This window comes from Mauremys reevesii, unplaced genomic scaffold, assembly GCF_016161935.1.
Source record: "Mauremys reevesii isolate NIE-2019 unplaced genomic scaffold, ASM1616193v1 Contig22, whole genome shotgun sequence".
Taxonomy (NCBI): domain Eukaryota; kingdom Metazoa; phylum Chordata; order Testudines; family Geoemydidae; genus Mauremys; species Mauremys reevesii.
Window position 1 is genome coordinate 307,205 of NW_024100832.1, and position 16,566 is coordinate 323,770.

Sequence of the window (16,566 nt, forward strand, 5' to 3'; positions counted from 1 at the left end):
CTGCCCCACGCACTCAGCAGCCGGGGCCATGTGCAGACAGTATGGCCTGGGAACATGGCTCTGCGGTGTGTGGCGCTCCGTGCACTCAGCAGCCGGGGCCATGTGCAGACAGTATGGCCTGGGAACATGGCTCTGCAGTGTGTGGCGCTCCGTGCACTCAGTAGCCAGGGCCATGTGCAGACAGTATGGCCTGGGAACAGGGCTCTGCGGTGTGTGGTGCTCTGTGCACTCAGCAGCCGGGGCCATGTGCAGACAGTATGGCCTGGGAACATGGCTCTGCGGTGTGTGGCGCTCTGTGCACTCAGCAGCCGGGGCCATGTGCAGACAGTATGGCCTGGGAACATGGCTCTGCGGTGCGTGGCGCTCCGTGCACTCAGCAGCCGGGGCCATGTGCCAGGTCTCCAGGGAGGAGGGAATATTGCATGGTGGATGAGGGGCGCTGTGAGAGGTTGTGGGGCTTAGCAGGGTCTTTGTTATTGGGCCATTGGGTCCTACTTGTAAATTGTGATGCAGTTTTTATTGCTTTTGTTCATGTGCCCAGAGCATGCAATGGGCACGTTCTTTAGCACTTTCAATAAGTAGCCCCCTAGCTCTCCAGTCAGCCACAGAGCATTCCAGGAGACCCAGGGCAGACAAGCCCCAAATACAACCCCAGTGTGAACAGGTCTGTGTTATGCTTCATTATAAAAGCAGAGACAAGCACAAGCCCATGTTTCTCTGTCTGGGTGAGCAGCGTAAGCCAGGCCGTTACCTGATAAGGGTGGGCTGTTGAGCAGGTTTCAGTGCTGTGAACAATGTGGATATTTAAATAGTCCCCAGACCGGCTTCCTGATGACCACACTGCAGTGAGCCGGGATAGCTCACGCCTATCTTAGAGCTGCCTTGTGAAAGCCTGGCCCCACTGAAGTCAGTGCAAAACCTCCCTTGTCTTCAGTAGAATCCGGATTTCACCCATTGTTTCGGGCTGACTGCAGGGACCCTGGGCTGTAGTGGTGCAGAGCATCCATTCAGCATCCTCCCTCCCCCCGCCCTGTGTGTACTTCATTTATCACTCACGTTAGTGACGTTTTCCTTTTGCACCCTGGCTCTGGTAAACGCTCTGGGGACTTCCGGCCAATTCCTGCAACCACTTGGCGATTTTGCCACCGATTTCAGTGGGACCAGGAACTGCTCATCGGCCAGCTTGTGATATAGGTTACACCTGTGTAACGTCATTGGCTTCAGTGCAGTTTCTCAGTATTTACACCTGTACAAAAGTGATATAGGAGCCGGTAAAGCACAGAGTCGGGCTGCTCGAATTTACTGCAGCTGCCGTGCCCCAGCCCAGGGTTTCCATAGGGGTGGGGGCTGCCATGCACACGGGTAGCTATGGACAAAGGCTGAACAAGAATAACTCCTCTTCGGCCAGTTTGGCAGGTGCATTACCCTCATCCTGCACACCTGACGGGCAGCTAGCCCGGGCTAGACCAGGACACCCATTCTATTAGCCTCTCATGCTACCATTTACATCACCACTGTGGGTTGAACCTACTTGCTCCAGGCTGCATTTGGTGCTGATGTTGCATGTTTTTTTCATAGACTCCAAGTCCAGAAGGGCCCACTGTGATCCCCCAGTCTGGCTGAGTGACACGGGGATGGATAACCCCCTTGAGAGAGATTTTCTGTGGGTTATTTCTGTGAATTTTTCACAGAGCTGGGGCTGACATGGGGCTTGGCTCCTGTGCTGGCCTTCTGCACAGGGGTGAATTTCCCCCCTAGAAAGCCCTTTTGCTGGGACTCGGGGCTGCAGGCAGCGCTAGCGTGGAATGCTTGTGATTGCAGGTGCCAGTGGTATTTGATGACGTCGCGGTCTATTTCTCCCGGGAGGAGTGGGACATGTTTGCGGAGTGGCAGAAGGAGCTGTACCGGGAGGTGATGACGGAGAACTATGAAATGCTGCTTTCTTTGGGTAAAGAGCTCTTTTCGTTCTTTTGCTGAGACGTGTGGGGGCTCTGTTTTGGGGCTTCCGTTAGCACGTTTGATCTGCGTTCAGAATCCCAGCCGCCCCCAGCAAAGCAAGCGGCTGATTTAAAACCATTGAAAGTCTGTGTAATGAACACTCTGGCATGACGGTGGGTTCCCCAGCTCTGCTTCACACTTGCAGGGATAACCAACTGCTCAAGTTGTGGAGGTCGTGCGGGTGACTCACTCAAGGTGTTATGACAGCTGCTGCTGTTTTCTCTCTCCAGATGTCACAGTCATCTCCCTAGGTGAGGTTTCAAAAAACCGGATAATAGGCTGCTTGTCAGGGGCAAGAGAAACAGGGCGCGCTCACCGGCCAGTCACTTCACAACTGTGCGAGGTTTGTGGTTAGGCCTAGCTAGGTAGCCATTGCAGTTACCCAGCCTCCGTCTGTGTGTGAAACACAAAAGCAGCATTTGCTGCTATAGGCTGAAGCCTGAGTTATGTCAAGGATTCTGGCCTATGCATGGATGTCTATTACGCTATTAATAACCTGCATATTTTCAGTGTCGTCTCTGTACATTTTGAAAATCGGCACCAAACTGGCTTTTCTGCCATCTCGTTACCTGTCCATCTGCTCACGACTCTTCACAAGCAATGGCCAGTAAATTGGCTAGCTAATTCCTGTAGTACCCTAGGGTGCCATCCCACCCATCCGGGCTGATCTGGATAGGTGTATCTTTTCCAAGTGTTTTCTCACCGGTTCTAGATCCATGGTTATTTTTACTGGGTCTCCCGTCCTTACAGGTTGTTCAGATGTCTTGATTTTTCTTCTTGAAGAATGATTTCCAAAAGGAGTGAGTACCGTGGCCATTTTGGTTTTCTTTACTGATGGTTCCCCCTTGTGCTTTTTTCCATGACACACTCGTAAAAGCCGTTCTCTTCACCATTGCCCTTCATCTGCATTAATTCATTTGGCCTCTTTACTGCTCTTATTTTCTCTGCACCGTGCATTTTCTGTTCAGTCGCCTCCTCACTCTGTTTCTAGCACAGACCCTTGCATTGGGAACAGTCCCTCCTGAAGGAAGCTTTGCCCGCTTTTTCTTTCTTACATTATTCTTTTCAGAGGAGCTGTGCTCTGTTGTGCCTTAATTATCTTGTCTTCCGCATTGGCTCATGTCCCTACTTCCTCCCACTGCCCCTCTAATCCTGTAGTCCTTTCTCACGAGTCATCTCTACCCCGTGAATCGTCCTGCAAAAGAGTGCCGCATTCTGGATTTGCCCCAGAGCTCCTTGAAGTCAACGGAAAGATGCTCGTTGGTTTCAGTGGGCTTTGGATAAGGCCCCGTGTGAATCTGTTCGACTAGGATAAATGCAGGCATTTTATGGTGGTATGTTTCAAGCCTTCCTGTTACATTCAGTCAGTTCCTCCTTAGAATTAGGAAGCAGACCCAGGATGGCATCTCCTGTTTGATTGGAAACTCTACAGCCAGGATCATAGGCTGCCTTATTCAGAAGACCTGTTTGAGGATGATTGCTTGGCTGTATTCATTACACAGCAGATATCTGGGTAATTCAGATCCCCCACAGCTACAGAGGTGTGTGGACTGGGGCTTGGTGCAGGAATTTTTTCTCTTTCTCTTGTCGTGCCGTCGTGGTGACCTGTAGAAAATGCCCCCCACTTCATATTCCTTATGCCCTAACCCCAAGAATTTCTCCACCATCCTCACATGGCAGCTCCCTGTCCCTTTTGTCACATACTGTAAGGCTTCTCCCACCTGTAACGCAGCGAAGGCTTGTCAGTGTGCACGCAGACCAAGGAGTGACTCCGGTTCTGTGAGACACACCAATAACGCTACTTATTATGGGCCAGCCCTTCCTGAGCCAGACTTACAACAGACCCCCAGTGGCTCTTGCCAGCTCCCAGAGCCTGGGGGACAAAGTATTGGCATGGCTCAGCAACCGGCAAGGAGCTGGAAATCCAGGAGTGGGATTCTGTGGTCCATTTCCATCATGACAGAAGGTAACAGCTGGGGCCGGGAGGTTCTCTAGCAGGTCCTGGGGTGTTCACTGCTCCAGAAAGGAAGGTGCGCAGATGGCACAGAGGTACATTACTGAAGACCAGAGAGGGCTGTGAGGACCTGCGGGCCATGTCTGCGTAGGGACAGTCAGAACAGCTAAGGTGGATCCTGTCAGGCTGTCTGGAATGGCTCATGAACGTGGGTGGCATAAACCCCCAATTGCTTGTGTTCAATACTTAGATTTCACCCCTCAAGTGACAAGTGTGAACGCCTCAGGCATGGAGTCACCGACAGTCCCCTTGGTCACGCTGTCTGTCTGGCCATCCAGACAAGCCTGCCTTTGTGATAGAGTATCAGAGGGGTAGCCGTGTTAGTCTGGATCTGTAAAAGCAGCACAGAGTCCTGTGGCACCTTATAGACTAACAGACGTTTTGGAGTATGAGCTTTTGTGGGTGAATGCCCACTTCGTCAGATGCACGTCATGCATCCAACAAAGTGGGTATTCACCCACGAAAGCTCATGCTCCAAAACGTCTGTTAGTCTATAAGGTGCCACAGGACTCTTTGCTGCTTGGTGATAGAGTGTCCCCTACACCAAAACTCTCACCAATATTCAGGTTACTCCCAGTCCTGCAGGTCAAGTTGTCCAAAGACAACACTTGAAGCCACTCCTGTAATAAACTACCTCAAGGTTTATTAACTAGGGGAAATAAATAGTTATTTACAAGGTTAAGGCAGGTAAACAGACACACACCGAAATGAGTTACCATCTGAAGTTCAAAAGGAAACAGAAGCTTCTATAAGAAGCAAGCTCGATATCTCCTTTAGGGCTAACGCAACCTGAGCAGCTGGGGATCTTTGCCTCTCTGAGTCCAAGCAGCATAAAGATAAAGTTCTTTCTGGTCTGGCATTTTTGTTACCTTTCCCTAGAATTCCCACTGATGGGTCGAGCGTACGTGCATGTCTCCTCTCCGTGGGTATGGGGGGAGCAGTCAACAGTCTTCTGTCCACTGATGTTACACATGGGTTTGCCTGATGTCCACAGAGCTTCTTTTGTTGGGCGGGAGAGACACCTCTTGTGGTAAACTAGCATTTCGTACTCGGCAATGCTTCCCTCCTGACTGGGAGGGTTTCCAACTTCATAGCAAACACTTTTATAGCTACATTAGAGCAAATATTGAAATATTACCTTATAACATAGGATACAAATGTTTTAAGTGAGATTTATACATGCAGCATCCTAGGCGCATTTCATAAAGTCTAAACACATTCTTATCACTCTAATATCTGTTTTAACAAGACCAACACACTGGTGAGTCAGACTGGTTTCCCGGGATGCATTAGTCAGTGTTCACTGAGGCACAGGGGCCTCGGAAGAGCTGGCAGCCAGTCTGCCAGCGTCACAGATCCACCAAAGGTGTGAAGTCAATGGGCATAAATGAAATCACATTAAACTCCCATATGGATGGTCTCACTCAGGAGTACAGGGGCTTTAGTTCATTATAATTTAATCCGGAGGAGGAGTAAATTCCAGCAAACTAAGGCTTGGTCTACACTGAAAAGTTAGGTTGACCCCAGCTACGTTGTTCAGGGGTGTGAAAAATTCACACCCCTGAGTGATGTACTTAAGCCAATCTAACCCCGTGTAGACAGCGCTAGGTTGATGGAACAATCCTTCCGTTGACCTAGCTGCCTGCGTCTCGGCTAGGTGGATTACCTGTGCCAATGGATTACGGCTGGGTGGATTACCTGTTGGCGCAGGTGGCATCTACGCTGATGCACAGCAATGGTGCATTTCAAGTGTAGACAAGCCCTTTGTCACTTCCCCAAGTGTCCCCGGGCGGACGCTTGCTCAGAGAGCTCTAAACAAGCCAGGTGAATGGGCAGCGCTGCAGCAAATGGCGTTTGGTGTCGATAGATGCAGGATCTGCGCACCCTCCTGCAGCACGTAGGGGCACAGAGAGGTGTGACGCGGCCCTTTCGTCTCACTGGCGGGGTGTCAGTTAAAAGGAACACTTCAAGGTGATAAACGTATTGTGTCTTCTGTGGCGTTTCCACAGCTTTCAGTCTGTTCCTATCCACCCTCTTAGTCCTTGTCCATTTCAGAACTGGGACGCTCCGGAGGGGTTTTACACCAATTGTTCAGGTGATGGCAAACTGTGCACTGAAATCAAGGCAAAACTGTTCATATATTCCAAGCCCTGACCGCCCCGGTCTCTTCCCACTCACAGGTTACCCGGGCCCCAAGCCTGACCTCTTATATCGGCTGGAGCGTGGGGAAGAGCCGTGGGTCCACACCCCGCAGGGCCCCGTGGCGTGGGAGAGCCCCTCTCCGGGTGAGTCTCAGCAATCCCAGCTCCCTCAGCGCGGCTCCTGCTCTGCAGTGAGGCGCTGGAGTCACGGAATCGTAGAACCATATGGTTAGACGGGGCTGTAAGGGTCAGAGTCCAGTGACCTCGTCGCAGGCTGCTGCCCCGGCTTCCCTTTCTCCCCGGCTTCCTCCGGCCCAGGTGTCATGTCTGGGCCTGTCCCACCTGCCTCCCCTCCCCAGCACAAGCCCCTTGCTCCTCAGTTTTCAGGCTCCCTGTGAACCATGATTATTTCCGTGAGAATTGTTCGCTGACCTGGCATGCTCTCCTGTTTCGGTCTCTCCTGGGGAGGGGGCTGTTCGTTGGGCACTGGCTCTTTCACCCCTGCATCCCTGCCACCCTGCTGGACACTTCCAGTGTTTGCTCCTCCCAAGCGGGATCATCCTCCCGCACGGCCGCAGCCAGGCAGCGCTGTGCTGACAGGGCGACGTACAGACGCAGATGCTGGGGGAAGGATGTGGGGCTGCCTCTGTCAGCCCCACTGCAGGGGGTCTGAGTGTTTCCCAGGCTTAGGAAGTAGCATCTGGGTTATGTTCCCTCCAGCAGAGGAGGAGGAGCAGTGCTGTGAGCCGTGGGTCAGCCCCCAGCAGGACTCCCTGGTGTGGGAGCCTCCGGAGAGTCCCTGCCAAGGTGAGTAGCACCCAGCCCAGCTCCCTCGGTGCTGCCTGGACTCTGGAGAGAAGAGCTGGGCAAAGACCCCGTCCCAGGCTGCTGAGGGCTCTGTTCCTCGTTCACGTGGGGCTGAGGTTAGGGAAGGGCCCTGGGGTCTGTTTCCCTAAGATCACTGACTGGGTGGGGGGCCCGTGCAGACCTGTGTCTGGTTATCTTACATCCCAGTCATCCAGCATGGACTCTCCTCTGCCTGCTCGCTGGCCTCCACCTCCTGCTGGGGGGAGGGTAGGTGCTCCTGGGCCTTTATCCTCAGCAGAGTCTCTGTATGAGCAGCGATGGTGTCCTGTTCTCGGCCCCTCCATGGGAATGCTGCCGCAGGCTGCTGTGGGGGGAGATGTAGGCTGGGTCCTCCCAGGGGGGTGTGAGTGGGTGATGCCACCTTCCCGGCATATCCGGTCCCCATTAGGGACTCGCAAGGGGTTGGCCAAGGAAACAGACTTCCTGGGATACCATCAGCCCCGGGGGAAGCCTTGAATGCAGTGGGACCTGCGTGCAGCAGAGGAGATTTGGCCCCTTGTTTCTGCTTCCTCCCTGCTGCAATCCAACCCTCCCCAAATGACGCCACCACCCCTCTGTGCTCCGAGGAGCTGGGGGTTCTGTGCGTGCCAGCTGGGGGGATGGCCTAGCCCCATCCTGCTGCTGGTGGTCAGGAGCCGTTTCCTCTTGGCTGCAGCTTGTGAGACAATTTCTGGATTCTCTTTTCCACCTGTCAGGCGGCGATGTCCTGAGTGGGCCCGGGGAGCAGCAGCGCCGGTTATGGGCCAGCATCCTCCAGTGCGCCGTGGCAGGGGAGAGACCCGAGAGCATCGGCCGAGGTGAGCAGCAGTGATCCTGGGAGCCGCGCTGACTCCACAGCGGGGAGCAGTGACTCTGTCCCAGCTGCCGCCCGGGCTTCCTCCGAAGGATTTGTTGTGTCTCAGGAGGTGCCCGTCGGCCTTCTGTCCCCTCCCAGGCCAAGCCCTTTGCCCACCCGGTTTCTGCTCTCTCTGGGATATTGCGGTGAGATCTGGGAATGCAGCTGCTGAGCGGATAGTGCCCTGCTGCCACGCTGTTCACCCAGACTCTCTCCATTGCACTCACTGCAGCTACTGGGCGTTCCCACTCGGCGCACGCCCAGGGCAGAACCCGGCCCCTCCAGCCAGTGGGTGTTTGCATCTCCTCCCCTTACACACCCAGTTTCCTCCCTACAGCCCTGACGCCTTCAGTCCCTTACGGAACGTCACAGCGCTGCTGTCCAGGGTCAGACACCCCCGCGCCGGGTCTCAGGGGAGGCTGTTTTTAATACTCAGGTGGTTAAGATTAGGGGAAACTCTTGCTGGATTCGCTCTCCCTGAATCCCCTGACTGGGAGCCGGTGGGCCTGTTCGGAGAGCCCCCGGGAAACTCCCTCTGGTCACCCCCACACTGAGTCTGCCCATGCTGGGCTCTTCCCTGCTCTCTGACCCTCAGTGCTTTGCAGTGTTGGTGACTTTCTCCCGGTGGCTGCTGCACTGACCGGATGCTGGGAGACGCGGCACAAATCGCCTGTCGGGTGAGGCCTGCGCCCTGGAGACGCCCATTGCCTTGGGCTGGCAGATCAGCACTGGGAGCTCTGGGGCAGTCACAAGAGAAAATTCGCTTTCCCGAGAACACACTGAGCCAGCGCCTCGCTGGGGTAACTGCATTGGAGTTAATGGAGTTACCCCAGCATGACTTTGGCCCATTGTCTATTCCGTGCTGAAATCCGCAGGCCCATCTCCACTTCCTGCAGGAGCTGCAGTGCCTCCTGGGAGGAGGGGGGTGCTTGGTCCCAGAGTATTAGTGCTCCCTCCTCCCTGAGGGATAATCTCTGGACTCTCTTTTCCACCCAGCAGATGGCAGGGCCAGGAGCAGTTCTGAGGAGCAGCATCCGGACGACGGGGCTGAGACCCTGCAGCCCTACAGGGTGTTACTCTGGGGATCAGAAGAGGGAGCTGTCCTGAGCCCTGAACTGCAAGAGACCTCCCGGAGCTCGCGTGGGTCTCAGAGACCGGAGAGTGAGCTGGGGGCCACGCGGGGGTGTGACCGGTGCTCTAGCAACTCCCCAAATATGCGGTCAGGGCCTGAGACGGGAGCGGGGCCGAGCCCGTGCCCGGTGTGTGCCCCGAGAGCCAATGGCACGGCCCCTCCCGGTGCGCAGGAGAGCAGCGTTCCCAAGAAGGAGAAACCCCACAAGTGCCCGGAGTGCGGGAAAGGCTTCCGGAGGAAGTGGGACCTGACCAAGCACCAGAGACCCCACTCGGGGCGCCCTACCCCTGCCGGACTGCAGCAAGAGCTTCAGCCACGTCTCCAACCTCATCAAGCACCAGCGCATCCACACCGGGAGCGGCCGCCGCCTGCAACCTCTGCGGGCGCAGCTTCACCCTGAAGCAGGTGCTGGTCGGCACCAGCGCATCCACACGGGCGGCGGCCCTTCGCCTGCACCGACTGCGACAAGAGCTTCAGGACAAGCAGAAGCTGACCATCCACCAGCGCATCCACGGGCGGCGGCCCTACGTCTGTGCCGACTGCGGCAAGAGCTTTGGGCAGAGCCAGCGGCTCAAGGCGCACCGCGCATCCACACGGGAGAAGCCCTACCTCTGCAGCGACTGCGGCCGGGCCTTCAGCCAGGTCTCCAATCTGTACACGCACTGGCGCACCCACACGGGCGAGCGCCCCTACCCCTGCACCTACTGCGGCAAGAGCTTCAGCCTGAAGCACGACCTCACCAAGCACCAGCCCGGTGCACACGGCAGCGCCCCTACCCTGCACGGACTGCGACAAGAGCTTCAGCCAGAAGCAGGACCTCACCAAGCACCAGCCCGGGTGCACACGGCGGCGCCCTACCCCTGTGCCCAGTGCGGCAAGAGCTTCAGCAACGTGTCCAACCTCCTTGCCCACCAACGGACCCACCTGGGGCAGCGGCTCCCAGCGGCCGGCCGGGCCCAGCCCGGCCAGGAATGAACCATCATGGGGGTGCTGCTGTGAGCAGGTCCGGAAATCGGGGTGGGTGATGGAACCACGTCACTTGGGCCGTGACACTCGTTCTGCTACCCTTCCTGCCAGTGCGAATCAGGAGCCAGTGTCAGCGGATGTGCTAAGTGAGGGGAGAGCAGGGCAAGGGGCTAGCAGAGGGTGCTAGTTCAAGCCATCCCAGCCGACGTGTTGTCTGGCAGCATCTCCAGGACTGAGATCCCATTGGTTTCAACAGCACTTACACCAGGGTCTGATCCCCGCCCCCGACATCTCAAGCAAGCGTAAGTTACAGTGGAGTCGCATCACAGGCACATTTAACTAACGCGATTTTAACTATACGCACTCGGCAAAACAAAACAAAAGAGAGAAATAGCAATTTAAATACTGTACCCGTAGTGCGGGTGATTCCGCCCGCCATTCCACTCAATGAGCGTTTGACTAGACGCGATTTTCGCCTCACGCGCTGACTTCAGAACCTAACCCCCACGTAAGATGCGACTCCCCTGTACGTTCTTGTGGCCCAGGCCCTGGAGATTCCAACCCTGAGATTCTATGATTCTATGATAGGATGGGGGGGCGGGCGCAAAGCGTTGGCCCCGCCTCGGGGCCGTCAGTAGTGGTTGGGCCTTGCCCCCATGTGGAGACACACAAGCTGGAGGAGCAGGCAGCCCGTGAGTTCCTCACCTTCCTGCGGGGAGTGGGGTCTGGCATCAGCCCTTAAGTGGCGGGCTCCAGCCATGGCGCTTCAGGCTTCGTTCCCTGGCCATGGGGTGGCCGGCGCTGGCCCCGAGCTCACCCCCCGCCACCCTGGCCCCCGCTGCTTCCTCCCGTGCCCCATCGTCACCGGCCCCCGCTGTCTCCATGCCCACTCCCCCATCCAGGGCTTAATTTGTCCCCAGGCTTGCCGGGACTGAGTAAGTCTGCTGGGAAAAGTGATGTTTGTATGTTGTTTGTTAGCACTTCTCACAACAGACTCACTCTGTAGCAAGTCTAAAAAACAACCAAAAAAGCAAAAGAAACAACAAGAAAAAAGACAAGAACATGCAGAGCTCCTTGTGTTTCTGTTCTGTTTAGGCCCAGTAAAGAATAGAGACAGCTGTGCATTATTAGAATCATAGACTCATAGAATCTCAGGGTTGGAAGGGACCTCAGGAGGTATCTAGTCCAACCCCCTGCTCAAAGCATTTTTAATATTGAGTCTGCAAAAACCCTACATAAATAAACGACAATGATCTGGACGCGTGTCTGTGCATATTGATTTGTTTTTCCAAAAGTTAATTAAGTATTTTAGGGAAAATTGTGAGAGCGGCCGCCAGCGAGGGTTGGTGGCTGCACTCTGAGGGTTGTGAGAACCCTGCTCTAGAAAAGCAGCTGGCGGGACAGGCACCAGGCCCTGTTACACGGCTCCCACCCTATTGTCTTCAGTGGGGCTGGACAGCAGCCAACGAGGCAGACCTGGCGCAGCATCTGGCTCGGGCCTGTTTCTACTTGGTTTGACCTGTGGAAATGCGGAGCGATGTCACGGCGGTCAGTGGGGTTACTCCAGACTTGGCGCCCTGTGCTGCTCCCGTTCAAGTCTGTCAGAGTTCCACCATTGACTTTAGCATTAGATCCCCGTCCTTTAGTGTGAGAGCAGAACTTGGCCCGAGGGGCGAGATGTCTATGGTGCCCTTATTGACTATGTAAATTGTGCCATTTCGGGGTGATCTAGTGCTGGGGAAGAGAGAGTCTGAATAAGGAACAGTCACTCTGGTCATCTGGGTTTCCACAGTGCAACTTCCTGCTCCCAGGCGAGTAGGAGAACTCCCCCTAAATGTTTAAAATCTGTGAACCCAACCCAAATATCTTCCAAAACTGCTCCCAGCTCCCGTCGGCCATTTGTGAATGAGCCCTTAGGTGGGTTGAAATCCCCTCCTTTCCATGGGATGAGTTGCAGAGCGGGGGGAAATTTTCATGAAGCCTTTTATAGGGACTAAATGCTATCTAGGACTCTGAAATAACCTTAACGTGGCCCATAGAGTGCGACCCTTCCTTCTGATTTGTCATGGCACAAGCTGAACTGCTCCTTACTACTGTGCAGGCTTCATGAGCCATGGGAGCAAGGGGCAGCCTGGGGTAGGTGCGACCGCGCGGTGCTGCCGGCTGGGAGAGCAGCCTGAGGCAGAAGCCTCCAGCTCGCATGATATTCCAGGCAGGACTGAATCTCCATCAGACGAAACTTAAAGAAGAGAATGACCTGGAGTCAGTCTCTGAGGAGGACAGCCATGGCTGTCCAGGCACCCCTGATCGACCTCACTGAGGTCTGCCAGCTGAGTGGGGCTGAGCGGGACCCCGGCTGGCAGGAGCCAGCGGACAGAGCCCCAGACTAGCAGCAGGCTGAGCCGGCCCCGCTCAGCCCACTGCCTGCCTGGGGTTCAGATCATCCAGGCAGGCAGCGGGCTGAGCGGGTCCGGCGGACAGGACCCCGGAAAAAAGGCACGAAACAATTGCCGTTGCTTTCACGGAAGGAAGGAGGGAGGGAGGGAGGCCTGACGACATGTACCCAAAACCATTCACGACAAAGTTTTTGCCCCATCAGGCATTGGGAGCTTAACCCAGAATTCCAATGGGCAGCGGAGACTGTGGGAACTGAGGGATAGCTACCCCTAGTGCACCCCTCTGTAAGTCGATGCTAGCCGCGGTAGTGAGGACGCACTCCGCCGACTTAATGCGCTTAGTGTGGACATACGCAATAGACTGTATAAAATCGAATTCTAAAAAATCAACTTCTATAAACTTGACCTAATTTTGTAGTGTAAACATACCCTGAGGTTCTACTGTACTTATCGTCGTTGTTGGGTTTTGGTTACTTTCTCTGAAGTCTGGACCTTGACTATACCTTGCCCAAGAAATTTGGACTTTGACAAAAAATAATTGACTATCCCACCCTAGATTTTACGTAAAGCTCCTTCAGAATATGTTTGATGCACCACGTGTAACTGGATCACACCCTGTGATTCTCAGAGACCCAGCAGGCGCCAATGGAAAGTTTTTCAATCAAAGAGCTCTCGAACATATTAGGGATGTAAAGCATTAAGAAAGTAAACGTTCAAACCATTAAAATTGTTTCGGGTAAATGTTTAATTGTTAATGATTCACAATCTACCCCACATATATATTATCTTTGTCAAGTGTCTTTACTAACAACAAAAACAGTCGTATGTGTAAAACCCACTCTTTTATTTAACTTTTTACATCATATCCCTGAGCCACCCTAAAACACAAAAAGTCCCATTAGAATTTCAACTCTCCTGCTGATTTTGTTTTGTTTACATGCTCTGGTGTTGGTCTTGTGTGCAGCCGATTAACGGGAAGGCCAGCGTTGGAAAACACACGTTCTGCAGGCACAGACAATCCTGGAATGCACGGGCAATTCTTTGCCAGTTTTCCCAGCCTTGGAAAACGCTGTGCATTGACCTTCCACCACTCCAATGGACTGCATTCCAATGAAGGACAAGGCTCCCTCGGCCCGTGCCGCTTCCTGCAGCCCCCATTGGCCTGGAGCGGAGAACTGCGGCCAGTGGGAGCTGCAATTGGTTGAACCTGCGGACGCGGCAGGTAAACAAATCTGCCCAGCCCGCCAGAAACACCCTGGTGTGCCGTGTGCCAAAGGTTGCTGATCCCTGATCTAAAGGTTCCTTCTGTTCTTGGAATCTGTGAAGGAATCTGTAGTGGGTGTGGCAGTGTGGTTAGATGTTTGGCTGCGTGTATGTTTTCTCCCTGTGTGCTGCCCCAGCCCTGTGCAGACAGCCAGCACAGCAGACCTTGAGCAAACCGCCCAATTACCACAAGATCAGTTAAGGGACGAAGGCACCAGGCCAGGTTTATTGTCGACAGAGCATGGTAATAGCACCTGTCAGACTCTACGAGGATATTAAGACACGTATGCCGGGACACTGAACACAGCTCAGTGAGCGGTAGGACTTTCTATTCCCCCTCAGCTGGACAAAGATGCTCCCTCTGAGATCCATCTTTATACTGATACAAACAAGTTAGTACAGCCCCTCTGTTATTGTTAGTTACTGCCCCCTGACGTCGCTAGTTATTACCCAGCACCTTGTACATGTTGGTTCAATTAAAACCTCTCTATTACTCACTGTCATCCTGACCTCATCTTTGGGAGGGGTCAGTGTGTTCCTGTTCTCCTTGGGGAATGTGTCTGTACCATCCTTGACATCAGGATGTTCTGGTACCACTTGATATCGGAGGGTGTTTGCGTGAGTGCTCTGTGCCTAGCACTTCTTAGGAATGTGTGTGTTTCTGCAGTATCAGCCCTGTTCTTGCCAAATCCTATGAACTTGTGAGCAGGCAGAGCCTGACGTCTGCTCACAGCCTGACTTTTGCTGACTTTGCTTTATATCAGCAAAGCTTGCTCACTGCTTCAGCTCAGGCCTCACACCAGAAAAAAGCTGGTGAATGAATACAACTCCACTGTATTTGTTGTGAGCAGGTGGGATGGAGACATTGGGAAATGATTCCAGAACCCACAGTTGTCCTTGTCATGTGGACAAGGGCCTGAGATTTCCCCACTTGGTATCTTTTGTTTTGTGTTTTACACTGAATATTGTATTTCTTTCTTTCAATGGCTATTCCCAGCTAATCTGTAGATCGTAAGAACTAATGATTTCTCTGTCCTTTCTGTTAATTTTTGCATGATTGCCGTTCTCTGCAATTATACTGCTGCACCCCCCTGTGGTGGAAGACTGAAGCTATTTCGTACTTTCTTTATCCACACAGAAATGGATAGTATTACTGCCATTGGATCCTGACATGTGAGAAACCTAAATCATCCAGTCAAATGAAACAAGATTATCATTGTCCACTAGGGGGTTTCTTGCATTGTCTCCTGAAACTGCAGGCACCAGATATTTCTGGAGCCGGCATCCCAGACTAGACAGACCCCGGGTTTGATCTTAAGTCTTTTGTAAAGATAAATGGCTGTTGTTATAAGTGCGGCTGGTAGCGCTGCCTGTAGCATGGGCCAAATCCACACCACCAGACGCTTTTGAATGGAGCCCGGAATCTTTATTTACTTGTTATTTTATTTTATTATTTTCTCTGGCGTCTGGGCCTTGACTGTACCTTGACCAAGAAATTTGGACCTTGGCAAAAAATAGACTTCCCTGACCTATAGCACAGTTCGCCTAACACTGTCCATTATTGGGCTCTGGGTTCAGTTGCTTGGAGCTTAGCCAGACTTTAACCATGGGGCCTGACATTTTCCATGCCAGGTCGTTTGCCTCAGGCTGAACAACTGGGGAAAGTTTCAGATGAGACAGTTCCGCCATCTCCAAGAATGAGATTAGGGGAAAGGACAGTTTTGCCCATGTTAAAATATTCGTATAACCTTTTCATTGAGAAGCTCTACTGCTCTACTGCCTTCATACTTTGGAGCAGGGACTTGAAATTTGGCACAGGATGTGCCTCCTGCTGTTCCCTTGAAAAACCATCCAGACTTTCTAGAACAGGGGAGAAAGAAATGGCCTGACTGGGATATAGAGGAGACAGAACACCTTAATTTTGGCATTTCCTGACTTCAGTGCTTGACTTTGCAACCTTAAATGTTCTTTTAACAGTTTGTTTTTAATGTAACTTTATATCTATTCTTGGGCCACGGACTTGTGTTGCCTGGGGAGTTTGAGGTACAATCTATTTGGCACTGTATGTCAGATGAGAGCTGTTCCCCCCTGTATGTTTGTGGTTTGTTTCTCTTGGCCTGACTTTTCATAAAAGGAAAACGTAAAAAAGCTTTAAATGACTGGCTGACCCAGTGAGCGTTGTTTATTTCACAGGCTGACCATTAACATCCTTCAGCCTTTTTTTTCCTATGGGAAGAGTCTTAAATAAAGTTTGTTCCTAAAACCACTACTGTTATTTGCTGAGAGCAAACGGGGTGGCTCTCGCTTGAGTTCAGTACAGAAGGGGAGCCAAGCATCAAGGAGTTTACAATCGAAGGCCCCAGTCCAGCAGTTCCACCTGCACAGGTGCATCAGCTCATAGGACTGGGGAATACGTTAGACGGGAATAGACTATACAGGAGTAACTGGGTGAAATTCTCTGGCCTGGGCCATGCAGGTGAGACAACATGTTCTAATAGCCCCTTCTGGCCTTAAAATCGGGCACTTCCCACCTGTACGTTACACAGCAGTGGCAAAGCAGGGCACCCATGCTTACGTTTCATGTACATTCCTGGGTTAGTTATATATTTAGTAGCAATGATGTGGCCCACGTACCCCCTCCCTTTCTTCTCTGCTCGTACAAAGCTGTGGAGAAGGCAGCAGTGGACTGACAGGAGTTAGCATACATGAGCGAGACGTCTGGAGGATGTGGCTGGGGAGAGGAGAGGGCTGCTGGAGGTAGGGTGACCAGACAGCAGGTGTGAAAAATCGGGACGGGGTGGGGGGCAATAGGAGCCTATATAAGAAAAAGACCCAAAAATTGGGACTGTCCCTATAAAATCAGGACATCTGGTCACCGTTGCTGGAGGCCAGGTTGTCCCAGGATCGTTGCTGGGACTCTGCTCAGCTGCTCAGTGCACACTGCCAGCTGTGCA

General features: G+C 53.1%; 1 protein-coding gene across 1 annotated transcript; it reads left to right on the forward strand.

The window, feature by feature from the left end:
• Positions 1 to 270: 270 nt before the first annotated feature.
• LOC120393525 (zinc finger protein 777-like) lies at positions 271 to 9,962 on the forward strand. Its single transcript, XM_039518114.1, has 7 exons — positions 271 to 327; positions 1,822 to 1,948; positions 6,193 to 6,297; positions 6,877 to 6,960; positions 7,716 to 7,817; positions 8,852 to 9,016; positions 9,160 to 9,962. Exons 1-7 carry the CDS (start codon positions 271 to 273, stop codon positions 9,960 to 9,962), a joined length of 1,443 nt encoding a protein of 480 aa, XP_039374048.1.
• The last annotated feature ends 6,604 nt before the right edge of the window (positions 9,963 to 16,566 follow it).